Source organism: Mesocricetus auratus, unplaced genomic scaffold (assembly GCF_017639785.1).
Source record: "Mesocricetus auratus isolate SY011 unplaced genomic scaffold, BCM_Maur_2.0 Super-Scaffold_4256, whole genome shotgun sequence".
Classification (NCBI taxonomy): Eukaryota; Metazoa; Chordata; class Mammalia; order Rodentia; family Cricetidae; genus Mesocricetus; species Mesocricetus auratus.
The window spans coordinates 87,000,420-87,020,645 of NW_024429182.1; the positions used below are offsets into that span (position 1 = coordinate 87,000,420).

Consider the following 20,226-nt stretch of genomic DNA (forward strand, 5'->3'; position numbering starts at 1 on the left):
GACTTCTGTTTTTATGTTTTGGGATTTTTGAGATAGGGTTTCGCTATATAGCCCAGGATAGCCTCAAAATTGTGGCATCCTCCTGTCTTGGCCCCCAAAGAGCTGATATCACAGGTATTAGAAGCTATACTGGGTAGAGATTCCTTTTGTATTGTTTTGTTTGAGTTTCACTCTGCCTCATTTGACATGGAAATCTAGATCCTGGGGAGGTCAGAAAAGCAGGTAGGGCAGCAGGTGGGGAACTGGCCCTGTGACCTATGTCAAGAGTTGAGTTTGGATTCCAGTCCATGACTGGAGGGGGAGGTAGGTGGTGACTTCAGAATGGAGGTTTGCAGAGACTCTACCTCCATGAACTTTGCCAGAGCCCAGGTCCCCAGAGCTGGGTGGACCCAGAGTCTGGACATCCCAGCCCTTTTGCTAAGCAAACTCTGACCTTATATGCAGCCAGCAATCCAGGTCCTTAATGTGCAAAGGCGAGTAGCACCTCTTTTGAGTGACAGGAATGTGAGGGTTCCATCCACATTGCCCCCATCTGGTGTTAGTCACAAGGATGCAAGGCTGTCCCTCTACAGATTGCTGAGTGAGTGAGGATTAAAGCCACAGGAGGTAAAATGGCCGACCCATACTTTGTGAGTTTCAGAGCTCGGAATCCTTAGGGTAGACAACTCCTCAGCTCTAGAACCACAGCCCTACCCCCCACCCCCCTCCACACTTCCTGGTTGGTCACTGGGGGAAGTGCTGTTTTTTTCCACTCGAGTTCTCCTTGTCACATCAATTTCTTACACAGCATTGCAGATCCATGCTGTTATTGAGGCCTGGAAGGAGGCTGTCTCCTCCAATTATGTGCTGATTGAATTAGCCCAATGTTAAGCCTTCTCCAGGGCCATCAGCCTTGACTTTCAGAACAATTATGTTCAGGGACATGCATAATTAGGTTTGTGTTTTTAGAGGATGACTCCGGCTGTAGGAGGAGGGAGTTGTGGGTAAGGGGGTGGCTAGTGGCTGGAGGTCAACATCTTTGTTGTTGATTTATTTGGAGAACAGACATATGACCTGAGGAGAGTGAGGACCCTCTCTGAGAATGGTTAACCTCACTACTGAGCCGAAGCTGTAGAGTTGCTGGAGTCTTCGCCCTGCATCCCATCCCCAGAGCCATATAAACTAGGCCACATTGTGAGGGACCCACCAGAGAACTCCACACAGACACAGGTTCAGGAAAGTAGAGAGTCTTCACCAGCTGGTTGGCTACTACACTGGGTGGTCAGCTGTCTGTTGACAACACTGAGTGTTCTGGAGCAGAACTTAGTCTTGAGTTTCTCAGGGTAAGCTTCTAAGCACAAAAACAAAACAAAAAACCAATCCTGGGTTGACGAACCCCAGTTAGCAAGAACAGTCAGCCAGAAGCAGAACTACAGAAGCCAAAAAGCAAGGTTAGCACATTTAGAGACTTACTCAGTCAGGACCATGGACTTTGATGGATTAGGTCTTTGCTCTCGTTTTGATGGATATCGCTGTGTATGTGTTGGGTTTGGAGGCCCGACTGGTACTCCCATCATAGTGTCAGTTGTGCTAAGGTCTGGAGGTCTGTAACAGTGATGCAGTTCAGGAGGTGGAGGCAGGGGGATCAGAAGTTCAAGATCATTCTTGACTAACCGGTAAGTCTGAGGTCAGCTTAGTATACCCCAGGCCCTGCCTCAGAACAATCCCTCTGCTACATGTGTGGAAACCCCCTTTTATGCCTGAATCTGAGAACCCCAGTCAGAGCCCCTCCCCCAAGCCCTGTCCCTAGAAGGAACTGACTCCAAAGGAACCCCTTTGGGAGGGTCAGATGAGCAGAGCCTGTCGTTCCCTGTTTGTCTCTGGTATTCAACACCTTCTCTAGGGACCCAGGTCTGGATTTTGTTACCGGGAATCCAGCAAGAACTTGGCTCTCTGCCTTTTCTGAACCTTCCTGATCACATGGTTCTGAGCTGTGCTGGGCCTTGCAGGCTAGAATTCATAGCAGTGAATCCCAGACGGGACCCTGAACAGAGGCAGCAGCATGAGAGTGGGCCTGAGAAGTCCTGACCAGGCTCACCTCAGCTCCACTGCTGTAAGGGAGGATGAGTGGGGGGGGCTTGCTGTGGGTGGGGGAGCACGGTGGGGTGGGTGCACAGACATTGAGAGCCTAAGGCAGTGAGGGCTTCTCCTTGGCATCATTTGCCCCTTTGTCCCAGGGTGTCGGTTTGTTGTCACCAAAAAAAAAGAAAAGAATTCTAAAGGAAGAAAGAAGTGTGTTTTGGCTCATGGTTTTGGTCTGTGGTGAGTTGTTTTGGGGGCTGTGAAGAAGTAGAACTCAGGGCAAGGAACACATATGTGATTGCACATCATGACGGGAGGGAAGCAGGAAGGGAGGAGAGGAGGGAGCGAGAGGCAGGGAGGAGGGAGAAAGGGAGAGCGGCCAGCAGTCAGTTGACTAGATTGAGGACCAGGAAGAAGCTTCATTTAGAGCAAATCTTGGCCCAGTTCTCCAGAGGAAGTGCTGAAAGGAGGACTCAGGCTTGAAGAATGTGAGCCCTGGAGGTGGGGGCGGGGTGGCCGGGTAGGACTTCATGGCCAGGCAGTGGGATCAGGTCCTGATGTGGGCTGTTCTGTACGGCGTGCCCTCCCCACCTAAGATCTGTGGCTGATGGGAAGGAGGCTTTGACAGGAGCCATGTGTAGGCTGAGGATTGGGACAGGGTGCACTCCTTACCTCAGGGTGCTGAGCCAAGTCCAGGATGGCGGGTGAGTCTCACTGGGGTGGGGATTGATTGGCACCCTTCTCTTCCTCTGGTTGTAAAATGCAGGGGAGGGAGAATTGGCAGGCTACCCACCCAGACTTTCGCAGACGCTAGCAGTTCAATAATAACGGCTGGCATGGACCCCAAACTCCTGCCCAGATTTTTTCCACAGGGCTGTCTTTATAGCAGGGACCAGGCCAGAGCCCTGGGTGAGGTTGCCTCAAAACTGTGAGTTGGTAGACAGCTTGCAGCCCCACCTCTGGGAAAGACTGAAGGCGCCCCACTATGTTGGAGACAGATGTGCAGGTTTTTGTTACAGGCTCCTACATCTGGCTTCATTCTGAGGCCAAAAAAAAAGCTCTTAGTAGTGGGGAAAGACTGATCTGGAGGCCACCGCATACCCACCCAGCACATACAGATGTACACACACACACACACACACACACACACACACACACACACACACACACACACACACACACACACACTTTAGAATTTGCTAACATGGAAATCAACTGAAGAATGGGGCCACCACCGTTCTCCTGGGCACCTGGAACCAAGGCCAGGCTAAAGAAGCCTGCCTTCTTGCATCCAGTAGAGAGGATACCTTCTCTGGAACACTCATTGCCTCACATGTCACCTCCTGCCTCCTGCCTGCCCCTGCCACTTACCTGTGACCTTGACAAGAGGCTGAGATCTTACTGCCTAGGTTTCCTTGTGTGTAAAGCAGGGCTTCTTGCTCAGTGTGGGAGAGAAAGAGGTGTGATTGTGATGAGTGGGAGGTGACAGGTGGGGCACAGAGTTTCTTGCCCTCTGTTGCCTGCTTGTCATCTTTGGTCAGCTGATGTATGCACCTTGGGTCCTTTCTGCATTTCAGTGTCCTTGTCATCCTCTCTGGTGTCCTTGTCTGCTAGCAGAGAGCTCTGGGATGAAGCCAGAAGCTGAGTTGTGGTGACAGGCAAAGCCCTGGTGGAAGCCCCACATTGTTAGTCATTCAGTAGAAAGAGTGTACATTTACTAAATGAGGTCCACCAAGTGAGGTGAAGCAGGTTGCTGGAGTCTTCGTGATCCTTCAGTGGTGCTCCTGCCCTGGTGGGCTCTGGAGATGGGAGGTGAGAGGCCATGGACTGTTACTATACGATGACAGTCACAAGAGTGTTAGCTTAGACACAGAGGTAGACAGTCGAAGATAATTTAACTTGAGGTATGAACGTTCTAATACCCACACCTGGGAGTTCTAATTAGTTAACTTATAGTGTCTTTAACCCAGGGGAGGCTTTTCCTAGGGAGTCCAGTTCACAGCCTCATTTGAATTAGTTGAGCTGCAAGGACCTTATCTCTAGAACATGTTCTGAAGTATTCGGTGACTAGGACGTCAACATAGAAATTTTGGGCTGGTGAAGCAAATCCGAGGTGGGGCATTCACATTTTATTTATTGGTTATTATTGTGGGTGCAGAGTGCAGGTGGATATGGCATGAGTGTGGAGTCAGAGGACAACTTTGTGGAGTCTGTTCTCTCCTTCCACCTTTAAACAGACCCCAGATCATCAGCCTTGTGTGTGGGCACTTTCATGAGCTGAACCATTTTGCTGACCCCAAATGGGGCATTTTGAGACTATTAAGAGCAGCAGACAGAGTGATCCCCTGAGAATCTGAGGGACTTGTGTTTAAATCTTGACCTGAGGCTCTGAGGCTTACTTTCCTGTCTGCAAACTGAAGCCCGAACTTGAGAGTCTGCTACTGGCTCCAAATGGCTGTGCAGGGACCCATTGCTGCCCTTCGACCCTGGGCTTTTGACCTTCGTTTTCTAGGATCTCTTTGCTAATAAACTATGAGCTTAATAGAGATTCCAAGTGATTGCTATGTCATTTCCTACTCCTTCAGGGTCTCATTAAGGCACTGGGGCAGTTTCCAGGCAGTTCTGGCTCAGTCCACAGGGCTTTCAGTGCCACTTTTAGGCATTCTGCCTGGTTTCCGAAACATAGCTCTCGACAACAAAGACTGCCTCCTTGGAATGGCTGCAGGCCATGACCAGCTTCTGGGATGTCTGTCAGGCTGAGGGAGGAGCACAGCAGGCAGACAGGGCATGGCTACAGCTGCACAGAAGCCTGGAAGCCTTGTGCTGCTCCTGTCATTCCTGGCGCGTGGGGCCTCCAGTGTTGGTTTTCTGTGTCATCCCTGGTACAGGCTGGTGTCGTTGTCGTTGGCTGAGGCTCAGGTAGAGGAAATGGGAAGGTACTGAAGGGAGGCCATGCTGAGATGTGCACAGAGATGAAGAGACACTCGTGGCAAGCTGGGTGACCCTGATCCTTTAAGGCCTTAAAACTGGGCTGGAGAGATGGCTCAGAGGTTAACAGCACTGGCTGTTCTTCCAGAGGTCCTGAGTTCAATTCCCAGCAACCACAGGGTGGCTCACAACCATCTGTAATGAGATCTGATGCCCTCTTCTGGCCTGTCTGCATATATAATAAATAAATAAATAAATAAATCTTTAAAAAAATAGGTTTAAGGCCTTAAAACTGAGGTGGGAATGTTGATACCAAAAAAGGAAAGCAAACAAATAAACAACAGAACAGCTATCACCTAAAAGGGAGTAAAAGTTTATTTGGGAGCCACAAGGATTCAGATTACCATAAATTCTGTGTTCTAATGTGGTAATGGTTTCATGAAGGTTATTTTTTTCTAGTATCAGAAAAAATCATAAATCAAGGTAATTTAAATGTACATTGAGAGGTACATTGGATCAGTGAGTTACAGCAAATTGGGAAATACCTGCTATAGGCCTTGGTTGTTATCTGATGACTTAATAGAGGCTAAGGGTCCATTAGTACATTACAAAAAGATTTGCCTAAAAACCACAGGGATGGGTCAAAAAATATAGCAGTGGGATAGCTACAGGACCCAAAATAGCCCAGGACAATCTGTACCTGCAACATTCTGACTCTCCACAATCACTTCAGGTCTGGTCAGGGAATCTATCTACCCTATAGAGCCTTCATCACCAGTGTGGCTGTTTTTTTTGTTTTTGTTTTTGTTTTTGTTTTTGTTTTTGTTTTTCTCTCTCTCTTCTGAGAACCACAGCTCCCAGGAATCTTAAGCACGTTGAGGGTATGAGAGGAAGCCTATGCTGTTGTGAGGACTCAAGGTCTTGCTCTGCTAGAGCCCTGTATACTGTTGAGGTGGCTGGCTCTGGATAACCCCTACAGGATAGGTGCTCAGCTCTTTATCTTATGCCTCCTTCTGGGCAGCAAGCCAAGGCCCAGAGCTCCTCACTCTGACCTTGGCCTTCAGCCTCTGTTCTGAGTGGCAGTCTGCTTTCAGGTCTAGAGTCGAAGAGATAGGAGGCTGGTGAGCCTGCAGACCTTGGAAATCAAAGCCCCGCACCAAGAAAGAGTTTATGTCTGTAGACAGGAAGCAGCAGAGCCTCTGGGACTCCCAGCTACCCGGCCTCTTACCTCGCTCAACCCCTCTGGCAGCCTGGACTCAGCTGGGTACTTAGGACCCTGTAGATCAGATGTAGCACTGGAAAGAGAAACTGTATTTCTCAGCCACATCAGCCCTCCCTTCTCTGTTCCATTCAGGTTAAAGGACCCGGCCTCTTCCTTATGCGAGACCTGCACCTGCTGCTGAGGTGTCCTGTGTTGGCCTTTCTTCTTTTCCTTTGTTCCCTCCCATGGTTGAATTATGAATTTATTGAAGGCAGAGACCTCCTCACAGTCATCTCTGTCCCCGGTGCCTGCTGCTTCTTCCTCCTTCCCAAATGTCACCCCTCCCACTCTGTTCTCTTGCTGTTAGGTTTTGGAAGAAATATCAGCAGCATCCCGTGGCCTGTGTAGGGGAGGGTGTGGTGCGGTGCCAGGAAGGGCACATTGTGTTTTACAGCCAGCCTCAGCACTCCCGGGTCCACACCCGTAGCCAGCCTCTTTTAAATAGCATTTGTACTGAACGCACACCTTCCCCTCTGCTGTTGTTCCCTAGACAGTACAACGTAGCCACGATTCTCACAGTATACATGTGGCATTGGGTATTAAATCCAGAGATGAAGAAGCATGTGGGAGGAAATGCATAGGTTAGAGGTCAGATGCAAATTCTATGTCCTATATAAGGGACTTGAGCATCTGTGGAGTCTATACTTGTGTGGGTGTGCGGAGGCAGAGAACATGCTGGATGCAATCCCCTAGGGATACAGAGTCAACTCACATCCTCATGGACCTCTCTTGCCACTGTGGGGTCTTGGGCCCAGCAGACTTAGGCTCAGCCCCTTGACTTGAGAAAGTCTGTTTTCTTCCTGGTGTAAGCCAGAGTGGTGCCCCCCCCCTGACATTTCTAGTCTGCTGAGCTGAGCAAGCCAGGGGGAACAAAGGCGCTCACCTGCTGTGCTTGGCAAGACCTGGACTGTGCTGTCAGCTCCATACAGAGCCCAGTACACTGGTGGGCAAGAGGAAGGGACCTGTAGCTTCTGAGCTAGATGGACAGGACTCCTGGGCCATGTGCAGGAGAGAGACATTAGGTTGCTTTTAGGGTGTCAGGTAGTGGGATCTCCTTTGGCGTTTTGTTGGGAAATCGCAGTAGATAATTTTCTGGTGTGAGCCCCCAGAGAGCCCAGAGCTTGCTTGGTGTGTGAGAGTGACACCTTCAGAAAGGGCTGTGAGATGATGTTGTAGGTGACTCTGTCTTCCTGGTTTGGGAGCCTTGCTTGGTGAACAGAGCACAGTTCCAGCTCCCCCTGGTGGGGCCTTAGCTTAGTACTAGGCCTGCAGTTGCCCTGACTCAAACGCCCATCTCCTCAGACTTGCAGGGTTGGCCAGGAGACATTCAGACCTGGGTCAAGGACTTCAGCTATTTCCCAGTAATAGCACTCAGTAATACTAACAGAGCCAGAGACTGTCTGCTGAGACCCAGCTTGCACATGTTCAGGGTTACAGGCCCCCAGATACCCTAGGTACCCACTGATGCAGTTTCCTCAACTCAGGGTAGAGCTGAGACCTTCTCAGGCACTGAGGTTCACACCTGACCCACCATGCTTTGTCATGTAGGACTCTGTACTGGGCTTCAGGATCGAGGATGCCCTGAGATGGGGATGAGGTAGGCCCTACTCTTCACAGAGATATTTCTAGAATATTTGCCAGCATTCTAGGACACCAGGCCCCCAAGAGCTCTCCTCATCTCTGATGACTGTATTTGGAGCCCTGAGCCCTCCACTCAAGGGCTGTGGTGGAAAATACTCCATCTACCCTGATGTAGCCGTATCTCTTACATGATGCTGTGTCCTTTCTGGGCCACCATTGCCCAACATGAAGAAGTAACCCCCAGCTGCCATTTGTTAGGAAGGTCTGTCCTAGGGAAGTGGGTGATGAATGATGTCCTTGCATGTTTTCCTTCCTCTCCTGCCCCCCTTCCTATGGCTGAGATTGACTTTCAGATGGACAGATGTTCCTAGCTAAACAGAGCTGACAGCCATAAGAAGGCCCTGGACTGGGAGGGTGGGGTTCCAGCCATCCGACTCCCACTTTAAAGTTCATCTTGCCTCTTGGCTGCTCCTTAGAAGCCAGGGGCCTGTGTAGGTCCCCCTATGGGTAGGCCTGTGGCCTCCAGCGCCAGTGCCAAGGAAGGTGGTCTCTGGTATCTTCCTAGGCAGCAGGGGCTGTGTTGGGGCTGGCCTCCAGCCCTTCCTGAGCAGTCGCTCAGGGCCTGGAGCTCATCAGCACCTTTTATTAAAACCATGTGCTCTATGTATGAGCAACTTTGAGTCCCCGTGCTCTTTGCCCTGGGTGTGGGGAATACTGAACACAGATGGATATGGGAGACCCAAGGCTCCTGAGATCTAGAGAAGATAGACCCCATGTGAACTGCAGGTGACGGGTAGGTGACAGGCACCAGCCCAGCCAGGCTCTGGTGTGCCTGGAGCCAGCAGACACTTCTGGGCCAGTGCTTCATCCAAAACAGGGATGAATCTGGATGCTGCGCTTCCAGGGCACTGCAGATCTACACCTCTGCGTGCTACTGACAAGACCGTCCCTCTTACCCTCCCAGGAATGTATCATTGATGAGGACTGTGGGCCCACCAGGTACTGCCAGTTCTCCAGCTTCAAGTACACCTGCCAGCCATGCCGGGACCAGCAGATGGTAAAGATACCAGTCGTCTCCATTGCCGTGCCATGGGGAGAAGATTAGAAGTCCCAGGGGTTCTCAGCTCAGCTGCTTACAAGAGCCTTTCAGTGATGGGGAGGAATCCCAAAGGGACTGATTCCTGGAGTAACCAGGATGTCATTCCAGCAGACCTGCAGCCACTCCACCCCATAATCTCTGGTGACATTGTGTGGCTCATGGGTAGCAAAGTAGGGAAAGGAGGAGAGAATGGGAGGCCCTGTACTGGTTCATTCTGGGACAGTGAACAGCAGCAGACACAGTAGTGTACACATGCCGTTCCCAGACAAGGGAAGGGCCACCTCTTTCCTCCTGGGCTGCTTCCCAGATCCCAAAGCTTCCAGTCTGCTTACTACATGTGCAGAGGGAGGAGCCAGTACAGAGGGAGGAGCCAGGGGAAGGCTGGAGAGAAACATGACCTCAAGCAAAGGAAACCCTCTGCTCCACACAGAAGGCCTTTTGGACCAAGTGATGGGCTCATGAACTCTTGCCATTTGCCTTATTTTGACAGTAAAAAACAAACGAACAAACAAACAAAAAACCAAAACCAAAAACCAAAACCAAAACCAAAAACCCCAGCAACAACAAAATGCACAGTAAGTTTGAAAAATAAAGGGTCCCTCTGACCTTGCTCAGCTCCATCATGGTGAAGCAGCTGCTGTGGTCCTTCCAGGCCAACCCATATCACAGGGCATAGTCCTGGGGACCTCTTGTTGCTCTTTAATTGTCATTCCCTGTGGGTCTCTGGGTCCCTGCTCCCAGCAAGCCCCTGGGCCTTGTATTTTTCTCTTTCCTACAGCTATGTACTCGAGACAGCGAGTGCTGTGGAGACCAGCTGTGTGTCTGGGGTCACTGCACCAAAAAGGCCAGCAAAGGTAGCAACGGGACCATCTGTGACAACCAGAGGGATTGCCAGCCTGGCCTGTGCTGTGCCTTCCAAAGAGGTGTGTGGATTCCCGGGTGGCTGCTAGGGAAATCTGTCCCAATCTTCCAGGAGGGTCTGCTGGGGCTCAGAATATACCCACGCCTTTTCAGCGTCTTCGATGCCTTCACTGTGTGTTTCAGACCATAGCCTTTTCCTAGAGCAGGGAGTTAAGTGCCTGCTTCATTTTTTTTTCAGTTGTTGACTATGCAAGTTAAGTTCTTTTAGGATGCATGAGTCCAGGACTGGAAGAGCATCCCTAGATGGGTGTGATTCCAGAAGCTCCTCTCCTACCTCACAAAGCCACTATTGCCTGGGTTCTTTGTGTGGATCTCTTTTCAGTTCCCAGAACCTCTCCTCTCCTTTGCCAGGAGTGTGTCTGAAAGTTCTCAGCTGCCTCCGCATCTCCGTCTTCCCAGCTCCACACTGTTCCTTCCTGCACCTGCCACCTCCATGATTTGCTTGGAGAACAACATTCTAGAGGTTGCTCCTCTAGGATCCCCCTTAGCTTCTGTCATCTCCCACCCTCAAGGCCTTGTCCACCCAGATCCTCTGTCCTTCTTATCTCTGCTCCTTGGCCCATCTCTTCCCACTATGCTGACCCAGGCCCCTCCTGGCACGCTGCTCCTGTTGAGGGCCTTGATTTCACACCTTCATTTCCCCAGGTGCCTTGACCCCCCAAACCCAGCTCCTCTCTTCAGGCAGCCCCCTGTAACTGCTCCAGTCCGCACGGTTGGTCCATCCCAAATGTGCACTGCCGTTCTCATTCTTCCTACGTCTTTAATTCTGACCTCACCTGGGGCTGAGGGAGGAGAGCAAGCCTGTGTCTGTTTCCGTGCTTGCCCTCATGGTGACGCTTGGCTGGCTCCAGGCCTGCTATTCCCTGTGTGCACATTCCTGCCCGTGGAGGGGGAGCTCTGCCATGACCCTGCCAGCCAGCTGCTGGACCTCATCACCTGGGAACTGGAGCCTGAAGGTGCTTTGGACCGATGTCCCTGTGCCAGTGGACTCCTCTGCCAGCCTCACAGGTGAGGTCCTTTCTGTGACTGTACTGGGGGCTGAAAGCAGGCAAAATGTCGTCCAGAGGGGCTCAAAAGCAGGTCGATTCAGTGTAGGTGTGACTGGAGGTGTTGTCGGTCACTAGGATGGAGGGGTCCAGTCAGCATCAGATTTGTAGACTCTGGGACTCTGTTAGATAGTGATTGAAGCTTCCCAGTTAGGTGCCCTAGGGAGAAGGTGTGGAGGGAATGAGCCCAGACCACACCATCATAGTGGGAGAGGCCGACAGGCAAGAGGGGTGGAAGGCAGCTGTAGTATTAGAGGCTCCTGGAGCTGAAGCTCCAGGGCTGACAGGGCTGTTCTCTGCCTCTTTCTGTCCTGCCCGCACTCCCTACTCACCCTTCTTTTCTAACAGAATCGGGGACACAGGGAAGGCAGACAGAATTCCCCTCCCCTCTCCCACAGAGGCCCAAGGCCACCGTGTGTGCAGCAGATGTGGGGTTACATTGTGCCTTCTGCTTGGAACCCAAATGGGCAGAGGGCTGAGGGGACTCCGTGTGGCAGTGAATTTCCAAGTCCCTATCATCGGGGCCTGTTCCTAGGTAGACAAGCCAATAGTTAGTCACAGAAGAGCAGGCCTGTGACTGCCCCTTGAGGACATTCTCCCAGCTGGCTCCTCAGTAAACTGTTAACAGAAAGCACCCTGACAGGAAGTGGTGAATTAGTGAGGCCTGAAGGCCCACAGAGAGCACAGCCCATGGCTTCACATGGAGCTGACATGCTCCAAGCCTGGCTTTGCTCTCCAGGGTAATAGAGAGAACCTTGACCAAACCTTGACCAAACCCTGACCAAACCTGAACCCTCTTCCCCAGCCACAGCTTGGCGTACGTGTGCAAACAAGGCTTCGTCAGTAGCCATGACCAAAATGAGGAGAGTCTGCTGCCCAGGGAGACCCCTGATGAGTATGAAGATGGTGGCTTCATAGGGGAAGTGCGCCAGGAGCTGGAGGACCTGGAACGGAGTCTGGCCCGGGAGATGGCATTTGGGGAGTCCATCCCTGAGGAGTCATTGGGTGGGGAGGAGATTTAGACCCAGATCCAGCGGAGCTGCTGGTAGATGTGCAATAGAAATGGCTAATTTATTTCCCCAGGAGTGTTCTGTAGGTGTGGGGCTGGCCAGGTGTTCTCCACAGCTCCTTCCCAGTAGCTTTTCCTCCGGCTTGACAAGGTACAGTGTAGCACATTTGGTTCAGCTGCCCTGCTGCTCTGGTGCTGGCAGACAGACATGGTGGATGAGGGCAGCCGTGAGCCACCCGACACCAGTGCCAGGCACCCTGTTTTGTTCTTCATGGAATGGAGGTTTGTTTGAAGGGAGAAGATGGAAAGAGGCCAAGTCTGCCCATGATGGTTTGGGGGGACACATGGAGGAGGGTGCCTGGCTTGCAAATGTGGACCTGGCAAAATGTAGCTATCACCATTGTCCTATGGTCCTTCCACGGGCTGAGGCAGAGGCTGCACAGGAGCTAAGCTGCTCTTGCGGCCTCCCACACAGTCATCCTTATGTCCTTTCTTCCGGTTCCTCCTACCTCACTACAGCACAGCCCTTCACACTGTACTCACCACGGCCCGGGAGCAGACCAGACGCCGTTTCTCTCTAAGTCCCACGTTCTCTCACACACTGCAGCGTCAGCCCCGATGCCACCAACAGTTCTTCCAAAAGGAGAGTAAAAATTCTTTTATTTTTTACAGATACGAGGCATGCCTGGAACTAAGGTTAGGCCAGTCTGCATGTCCCTCTAAGGTTAGAAGTAGCAGTGTGGAGGCAGTGGTACAGAGGTTGCCCTCTGTCATTTGCTTCAATAACTCTGAAAGTCAGAAAGTGGAGGACCATTTGTGTAAATTAATTCACAGGAAGGACACTTGGGTAATTGTAGAGCCAGGGTTATAGTGAAGTTTGCAAGGTCGCTTAGCAACAATGGAAGGCCTTTCTCAATAACAGAGAAATCAGAACCAAGCCAGGCTGTGGGAAGCATGGCTATGATGTCCAGACAGAAGGCTGGGCTGGGTGTCAGGCCTCAGATGATGGTTTCAGGTGCCCTGCAGGAACTGTTTCCATCCTGTCTTCACTCCGAGTTATTAAATTTAAAGTTGCACACAGTTGTGTAAGCATGCTTTCTTCAGAGTTTTAAATTATGTATAAACATGTGTGTTGCACTCAAAGATATGCATAAATCACTTTGGATACTCTTTAATAATTCTTGAACTTTTTTTCAACAAATATAAACCCCCTTCATCCAGAACAATAGAATAAAACAATCTGTAGTATAAAGAGACAAAAAATATTTCCGTAGAAGCAGATTTTCCAGGCAGGCATCTGCATTTCACCTCTTTTAGAATATGTTGGAACTCTTACCCATGTCTGGATGGGAATTTGTTTTAAGAGAGAAAATACTTTGCTGCCTCCTGAAGGAACAGAAGGAACAAATGGAATATTTGAGTCTTCTTTTGGAGGCTCTCTGTAATCAAATGCAGTTCTGGGCTCTGGTTAGCATTGTTACTCTAACAAAATATCTGAAGTAATTAATTTATATATTTAAAAATGTTTATTTTGGTTCATCATTTCAAGTTTCAATCATAATCCTGTTGCTTTGAAACTGGAGAGGCATATGGTACAGTCAAGCCATTCCCTTCCTGGCTGAAATGGGGAAAGAGGAGCATGCAATCTTTTTAAGGATAAAACCCTCCCCCAGGACCTGGAACCCACTCAAAAGGCCCCACCCTTTAAGGGTAGAAGACTCTGTCACATTGGTTTTAGCTACTCTGCTTGGTGCTGTGACCAAATGTCGGACAAGAAGCAACCTGAGGGATGAGGGTTCATTTTGCAGCAGGGAAGGCACAGGGGAGAGAGTGGTGCTGCTTCCCACAGTTCTGAGGACCAGGAAGCAGAGAAAGGGCGATACTAGGACTTGGCTTTCTCCTTCCCCCCTTTTTATTTATTCTGAGATCCCAGCCCATTGGATGATGCCATCCATGATAAGGGCAAGTTTTTCTTCCTCGGCTGGTACTCTGGGAACTCTTTCCCTCATAGACATATGCAGAGGTGTGTCTCCTAAATGATTCAAAATCCATTTGATTCCAAGACATGGAATTTCTGTCTATGTAATAATCCTTTCATATAGCATCTTATACCACTTAAAAGCTGTTGAATCTATCTGAAGATATCACAGTAAAGAAATGTGAACATTTAGAAAAACAATAAATGTAAGTACTTGATAAAGTCACCTATGTCTGTGGTATGGGCCCATTTGTCACTAAAACCTGTGCTGGTTAGGATTTGCTGTATCCTATGCTTTTAGCTACAAATACTAAGATTCAGAATAAATGAACAACACAGTGTTTTAAAATACCTAGGTTGACAAAGCAGATTATTGTTTGACTCCCAAAAGTGCCATGGGGAACAAGCCTTTAACAAATAGATCTTTGGGCAGGTGGATGCTTTACCTGGTCCATAACAGGGTTGTGACGCTATTAAGCTTTGTAAAGACTAATGAGGTTACTGTATAATTAGGTCAACAGGGCAGCAGGCAATGACTCTGAATTCCATGAATTATTAACAGATGAAGAAATGGGGCTTCAAAAGATGTCATTTCATCTGATTTCTTCCTCTATTCATCAAGGTACACTGATTATTTTACTATCAAAAACAGAGGTGTTCTTTATTAAGTGTCAAAACCTACCAGGGCTACTTTAGCTCATGGATTACCTGGCAGCTATGTATAGAAGGCTTACTCAGGGGTTGGGATATGCCCTGGGGGTTGGTTCCCAGATAAGAGTCCCTGCTCTGAAATCTTCACAGAAGGCAGGACATAGCTAGACCAAGAGGTGACAAAAAACAGTCAACCCTGTAAGAGAGTTGGAGGAGCCCCCACAGAGTGCTTAGTTTGGAGGGCTGTCATGGAAATGGGTTCCTGGGAAAGTGGCAGGGGGACCTGGGGTTGGGGATGAATGGGATTTTTTTTTCCTCAATGTTTTTAAATTAGAAACATGAATGTTTCATATGTCAGTCCTAACTCCTTCTCCCACCCCTCCTCCCTTTTCCCTTCACTAGGCCCCCAGCCCCCCAGCCAATCCCACATCATTCCCCAGGGAGGGTGAGACCCTCCTTGAGGGGGGGGATCTCTAAAGTCTGTCATTTCATCCTGGGCAGGACCTAGGCCCTTCCCCATGTGTCCAGGATGAGAAAGTATCCCTCTATTTGGAATGGGCTCCCAAAGCTCATTGATAAACCAAGGCCCCAGTGATTTCTGTGGCCTCCTCCCTGGCACTACATTCATGGAGTCTGGATCAGTCTCCTGTTGGCCTCTCAACCATCAGTCTGGGATTCAAGAGCTCCCCCTTATCTGGTCAGCTGTCTGTGTGGGTTTCATCATCATGGTCTTGACCCCTTTGCTCATCACGGAAGACACGAGTAAAGTGTGAGGAAATGCTTAGAGTATTCAAAAACAAATGAAACAGCCTGTTGGATACCCACCATGTATCAGCCCAGTTCAGTGAATGAAGGAGACTTAGGGTCCCCTTCCTAGAGCCCAAATGCTTAACTGAGAGCACACCTCACCACTGTTACAGACTATGGGAAGAGCTGAGCTGAATACAGCTCTTAACTCTCTGCCTGCTCTTTTCTTAGATTTGCTTCCTGCCGGGGAAGCAGTGGCAGGAGCTGAAGGTTTGCATTTGTAACAGTGATCCCAGCAAAGGACCAAGCTGCCAAGAAGGGATTTTCCCTATTGTGTGAAAAGGAAACTGGAGCATAAAGAGTCCCCCTCCTCCAAGACAGGTGCTCCAGATAAGATGAGGTCTCTGACTTCCAGGCCCTCTGGGGAAGCTGGGAGTTGCTGGCTGACTTCCCCCACCCTCCACCCTTCAGCTAGCAGCCACTTCTTAGCTTGTTAGTCTGGCAGTCCTTGACTGATGGCCTCTGTATGACTTCTATTATTTCTGTGACTGTAAATGCCTGACAAGCATGACTTAAGGGAGAAAAAGGTTAGAGTTTGAAGGAATCATTCCCGATGGCTGCAGGAGTGAGATGACTGGCCATGTGACTTTCCTATCGCGGATTAAAAGTGCATGGGGGTGGAGCAAACCTCAAGGCCCACCCACTTCCACCAGCAAGACTCCACTTCCCTGGTGTCCCACAACCTTCAGAGACAGTGTTCAAAGACAAGCAAGTGGCGATGGTGAGTGGGTGTTTGAATGAGAAATGTCTCCTATAGTCTTGGACATTTAAACACCTGGTCCCCCATTGGTGATACTGTTTGTGGAGGTTTAGGTGATGCAGCCTTGCTGGAGGAAGTCACTGGGGGCAGGCTTCCGTGTATCTCCACAAACTGGCTCTAAGCATGCTACCCAAGCAATGTGAGCTGGAAAAGTGTACAGTATGGGGAAGCTGTGGTACTCAAAAGCATAAAGGGGTGTTATCTTCCAGTAATTTGGGAGGGGGTACCAGTGAGTTCCCAGTTCTGATCATGATCAATTCTCTGGGAGGTTAGTAGAAGTGGCAGGGATGACATACCTCTCTCAATGCCTTTGCCTTCCTACCTTAACCCTATTGATAGCTGCACTTTCTAAATGATCATAGGCATCAATGAATTATTGAGGTAATTCAGTGTTTTTCGTAGCTTCCAAAAGCCAACTTATAAAAAAAAATCAACATAGGTCTAGGAATGATGGCTCCCCCCATGTTGGCTGCTCTGAAGGAGCATCTTTAAATTTCACATATACTCAGCTGAGGTGTTAATACCTTCTTTTAAGCCAAGAACTCCTTTGCAAATTGGACACAGGCCACCTTCTAACTGCCTAGAAATCTCCATGTTTACCATTTTGCATTTGATTCCAGGACTCATGGCATTTTAATAAGACTATCAATGACCGAAGTAGTTTTTTCAAAAATTGTATAGAACTGTTTGGGTTGAATAATAATCTACACTACTGAGCAGAGATGAGCCCAGAGGGAGATTGACAATTCAATGGCAAAATCCTAGAACCCAGCAAAGGATCTTCCTGCATTTCAGAGTCACAGGTCATGTACAGACTTATGGCCCACTACACTGCTGTGATGCTGGACTCTCAAGTAGCTCAGAGCATTAGGTTGCCTTCTGCTTCTGACTATGGGTGTGCTGCCATATACACTCACAACATGGCTGGCAAAAAATGGTTCTCCTTTTTCTAGCTGGGGCCTGGGATCATCCATCTTCCTAATTGTAGCATACTTTCCAAGGCATTAACATTCTAGTGTAGGTGCCTTTTCACTTCATCACAATTACTGTCCCTTACACATATTCCTCCCGTAGGCTTGCTAAATTGCCATGAAACCAGAGCTGTGGGTTTCTTGACCAGAATGTTCGTTACCTTAGCCAGGGTCTCTGAAGTACGACCACATAGTTCTGAAAGTGAGTATGTGATGACACAACTGCTCTAATAAAAAGCCCTTCAGAACGTGAGACCCCTAGAGAATGGTCACAATTCAATTCCTATGTCCTGCTTCCAGCTCAGAGACAAGCTTTCTGAAGCCCAAAGGGGCTGCTTCCCACTTCAGCGACTTTACTGTGAAGTTTCCCACTTCTTGCTTTCATTCACTCCCATGCACTGAGAAACTAGCTCTTAAAGCTTTTCTATGAAGCATTTCCTCTATTTTTGGTATGTGCAATATGCTTGCAATGACTCATACACAGCAACAACAGACCCAGAGCAGAAGGCACACACCAAGGGGCAGACAAATGAGAAGAATTGTGCCAGCCACTAAGGACACTATGCCAAACCAGAGGAAAGGCAAGCAAGCCCACTCTACCAACTTCTTCTGCTTGTTAGAAAGCCAGTCTTGGGGAGGCGATTGACACCCAGGTCCCAAGTAAGCAGGCCTGGACCAGACCCAAGAGACTTTTAAGATATTAATGGAATATCTTAATTATACTGAAACCAGAGTCAACACTTGCTAATATTGTCATTAAATACTTCTTAGGAAGAAAAAGAGTAAAAATCTGATTCTGAAATAGGATCCCCTGAAGAACTTTACTATAAATATACTTCATCAGAGAATGAGATACTTATGCTATACAGGTAATAAAGTGCCACATTTAAAGACAACAAATTCATTCTGAACTCAGATTCATGCCCCCAGAAGTTTAATGACCAAATAACACAGCAACATGAACAAATGTTTTATTGGCGTGTTCATTGTTGTAAACAGCATCTTGCATGAAAAAGTTTTACCAAAACCTTTTTATTGACTTTTATAAATTAGATAGTATTTCAAAGTTCATTTAGAATTGTGTTCTTTGAAGTTGTATTTAGCAGAGCAGAAGCCTGCTGACTCTAGCACACTCTGCAATGAATCATGTGGCACCAAGTCTACACCAAGGCCCCCGAGAAACTTTATTCCATATTATGGGCAGATGTTCCCCAAAGTTACACTACAGAACTACAAATTGACTCTTAAAAATTAAAATGGGACTTTACAAGCATTCTAGAAGACCCAAACTTGAATCAATTCATTGAAAATAAATGTACAAAGAAAAGATTGAAGCTACTGAACAGAGAACCCTCATTAACGAGCAAATACATCCTATGGAATCTCACCGAGGAGTACATGGGCAGACTGCTGAGCTTCAGTGTACACAAATGTACATGACGAATGAGAGGCAAAGAACCATGGCAAACAGGGGAGCTGCAGCCAGGAGAACTCAACAGGATCCCTTTATTTACATGCTGAGTGAAGTAGTGAGACACTCTCTACATCCATAGCTTAGGTACAGTTGGTTCTAATCACAAACCTTCAGCAGCCATAGTGCACCTACTGGGAGTGGCCTAAGGGAAACAGATACTGGGCTGTATCACTAAGGTTTTACTACTTTATAACAAATAAAACAAAATAAAAACACACCTTCCTAATTCCTCTGTGGGCTATGCTGGTTCTAAGAACTCCTCCTTCAGCTCCTCTTTGCTGCTTTCCAAGAGTCAACACAGTTGCATTTGCTTCAGAACTGTCAATGAGGTAATGTGTGTATCAATGAAATAAACAGAAGATTCATTCATTCATGGCCTTTGCACAGCTTTTATTATTAAGCTATGAGCATCCTGTTTCAGGCTAGTTTTACTAGCGGCTATGTGCACATTTGTCCGAAATCAATGAATCTACTCGTCCCCCATCCCTTTCATAGTAGCAGGCTTTGCTTGTTTCTCTTTGCACATCCTTGGCTTTACAGTACATCTGACCATAGTGCACAACATGATTCCAAGTCAAGACAGTGGCCCACTGGGCACTGAGCTTCTGATTGGTGAAGGGCGGTCCAATCAGTGCTGGTGTCATGGGATTACCCCAACCATGTCCGGCCAAAATGGCACTACCCAGAAGTAGTGAACCATCTACTTAAACCAACCCTCAGGGAAAGGCTACACTGGCAGTCAGTCTTGAGCCACATCTTTATTTGGCGCCCCATCCAGGTAGATCTTGAGTGCTTTTTCTTTGCGAGGGGAGTATGTTACACGATGTCCAGTCTTCAGCAGTCGGCTGCTCTCCTTTTTCATCAGTTCATTTCTTTGTTCCTCTGTCAACTCCATTACTTCTTCTGTTCTATCCCTTTATGTAAAACACAAAGGCATTAGATCAGTTGGTCACTTACCCTGTTCACTCTCATACACCAGGATGTACTAGGTTGTCAATGTGAATCACATGTGCACAGAACTCATTTCTTAAAATGGCACAAAATCATTTCATGTGAGTTTTAAAAGTAATACAATCTATAATACTGAACATCTACTTATAACAGATGATAGTTCTATGAAGTAGCCTGGATTCTCAGGAAAGACAGCATGGTCACCATTTTACAGGTAAGAACTAGGAAAACAAAAGTTAGATTTGACCTCCAGGTTCCAAAGACTATTTTCCTTTGTATGTGCACTGTCCAACATGGTAGCTAAAGAGCACCTACAGTATGTCTTGTCCACATTGATTCATGCTGGGAGTATGAAACACAGTATCTCTTAGACATCTATAAATGAAAGAATGTAAGCTACCCTAAAATGTCATTATAGTAACATTTTGTATGTACTGGTTTAAAAGAATTTTTTGCAATTATAATTAACCTCACCCATGGTTTCTTTTTCGTATTTATTTGTTGTGTGCTACTGTGAAGGGGCATATCTGTGTCATGGCAGTTTGTTGAGATGAGAGGACAACTTGGGAGAATCGGTTCTCTCCTTCCATCATGTGAGGACCGAATTCCCACATGATCATATTTGGTGGCAAGTGCCTCGGGCCATCTTGTTTGCCCTACCTCACTTCCTACTGTTGTTATTTTTAGGGGAGAGTTTTAAGACAGGGTCTCCCATAGCCAAAGCTGGA

At 48.2% G+C, this 20,226-nt stretch overlaps 2 protein-coding genes across 4 annotated transcripts in view; one reads left to right on the forward strand and one right to left on the reverse strand.

Moving 5' to 3' along the window:
- Dkk3 (dickkopf WNT signaling pathway inhibitor 3) overlaps positions 1 to 14,110 on the forward strand; it is a 38,781-nt gene extending 24,671 nt beyond the window's left edge. Inside the window, exons 5-8 of the mRNA XM_013117477.3 lie at positions 8,796 to 8,888; positions 9,709 to 9,853; positions 10,703 to 10,859; positions 11,703 to 14,110. Coding sequence (XP_012972931.1) covers positions 8,796 to 8,888; positions 9,709 to 9,853; positions 10,703 to 10,859; positions 11,703 to 11,919 — 612 coding nt within the window. The 3' untranslated portion in view covers positions 11,920 to 14,110. The remainder of the gene's footprint in view (positions 1 to 8,795; positions 8,889 to 9,708; positions 9,854 to 10,702; positions 10,860 to 11,702) is intronic.
- Positions 14,111 to 18,028: 3,918 nt separating this feature from the next.
- Usp47 (ubiquitin specific peptidase 47) overlaps positions 18,029 to 20,226 on the reverse strand; it is an 80,954-nt gene continuing 78,756 nt past the window's right edge. For 2 of the 3 annotated variants that reach the window (XM_040756257.1, XM_021230453.2), the window contains one exon: positions 18,029 to 19,461. In XM_040756257.1, the coding sequence (XP_040612191.1) occupies positions 19,287 to 19,461 (175 nt within the window). In that variant the 3' untranslated portion in view covers positions 18,029 to 19,286. The remainder of the gene's footprint in view (positions 19,462 to 20,226) is intronic. The other variant, XM_005075670.4, reaches the window with a different exon arrangement.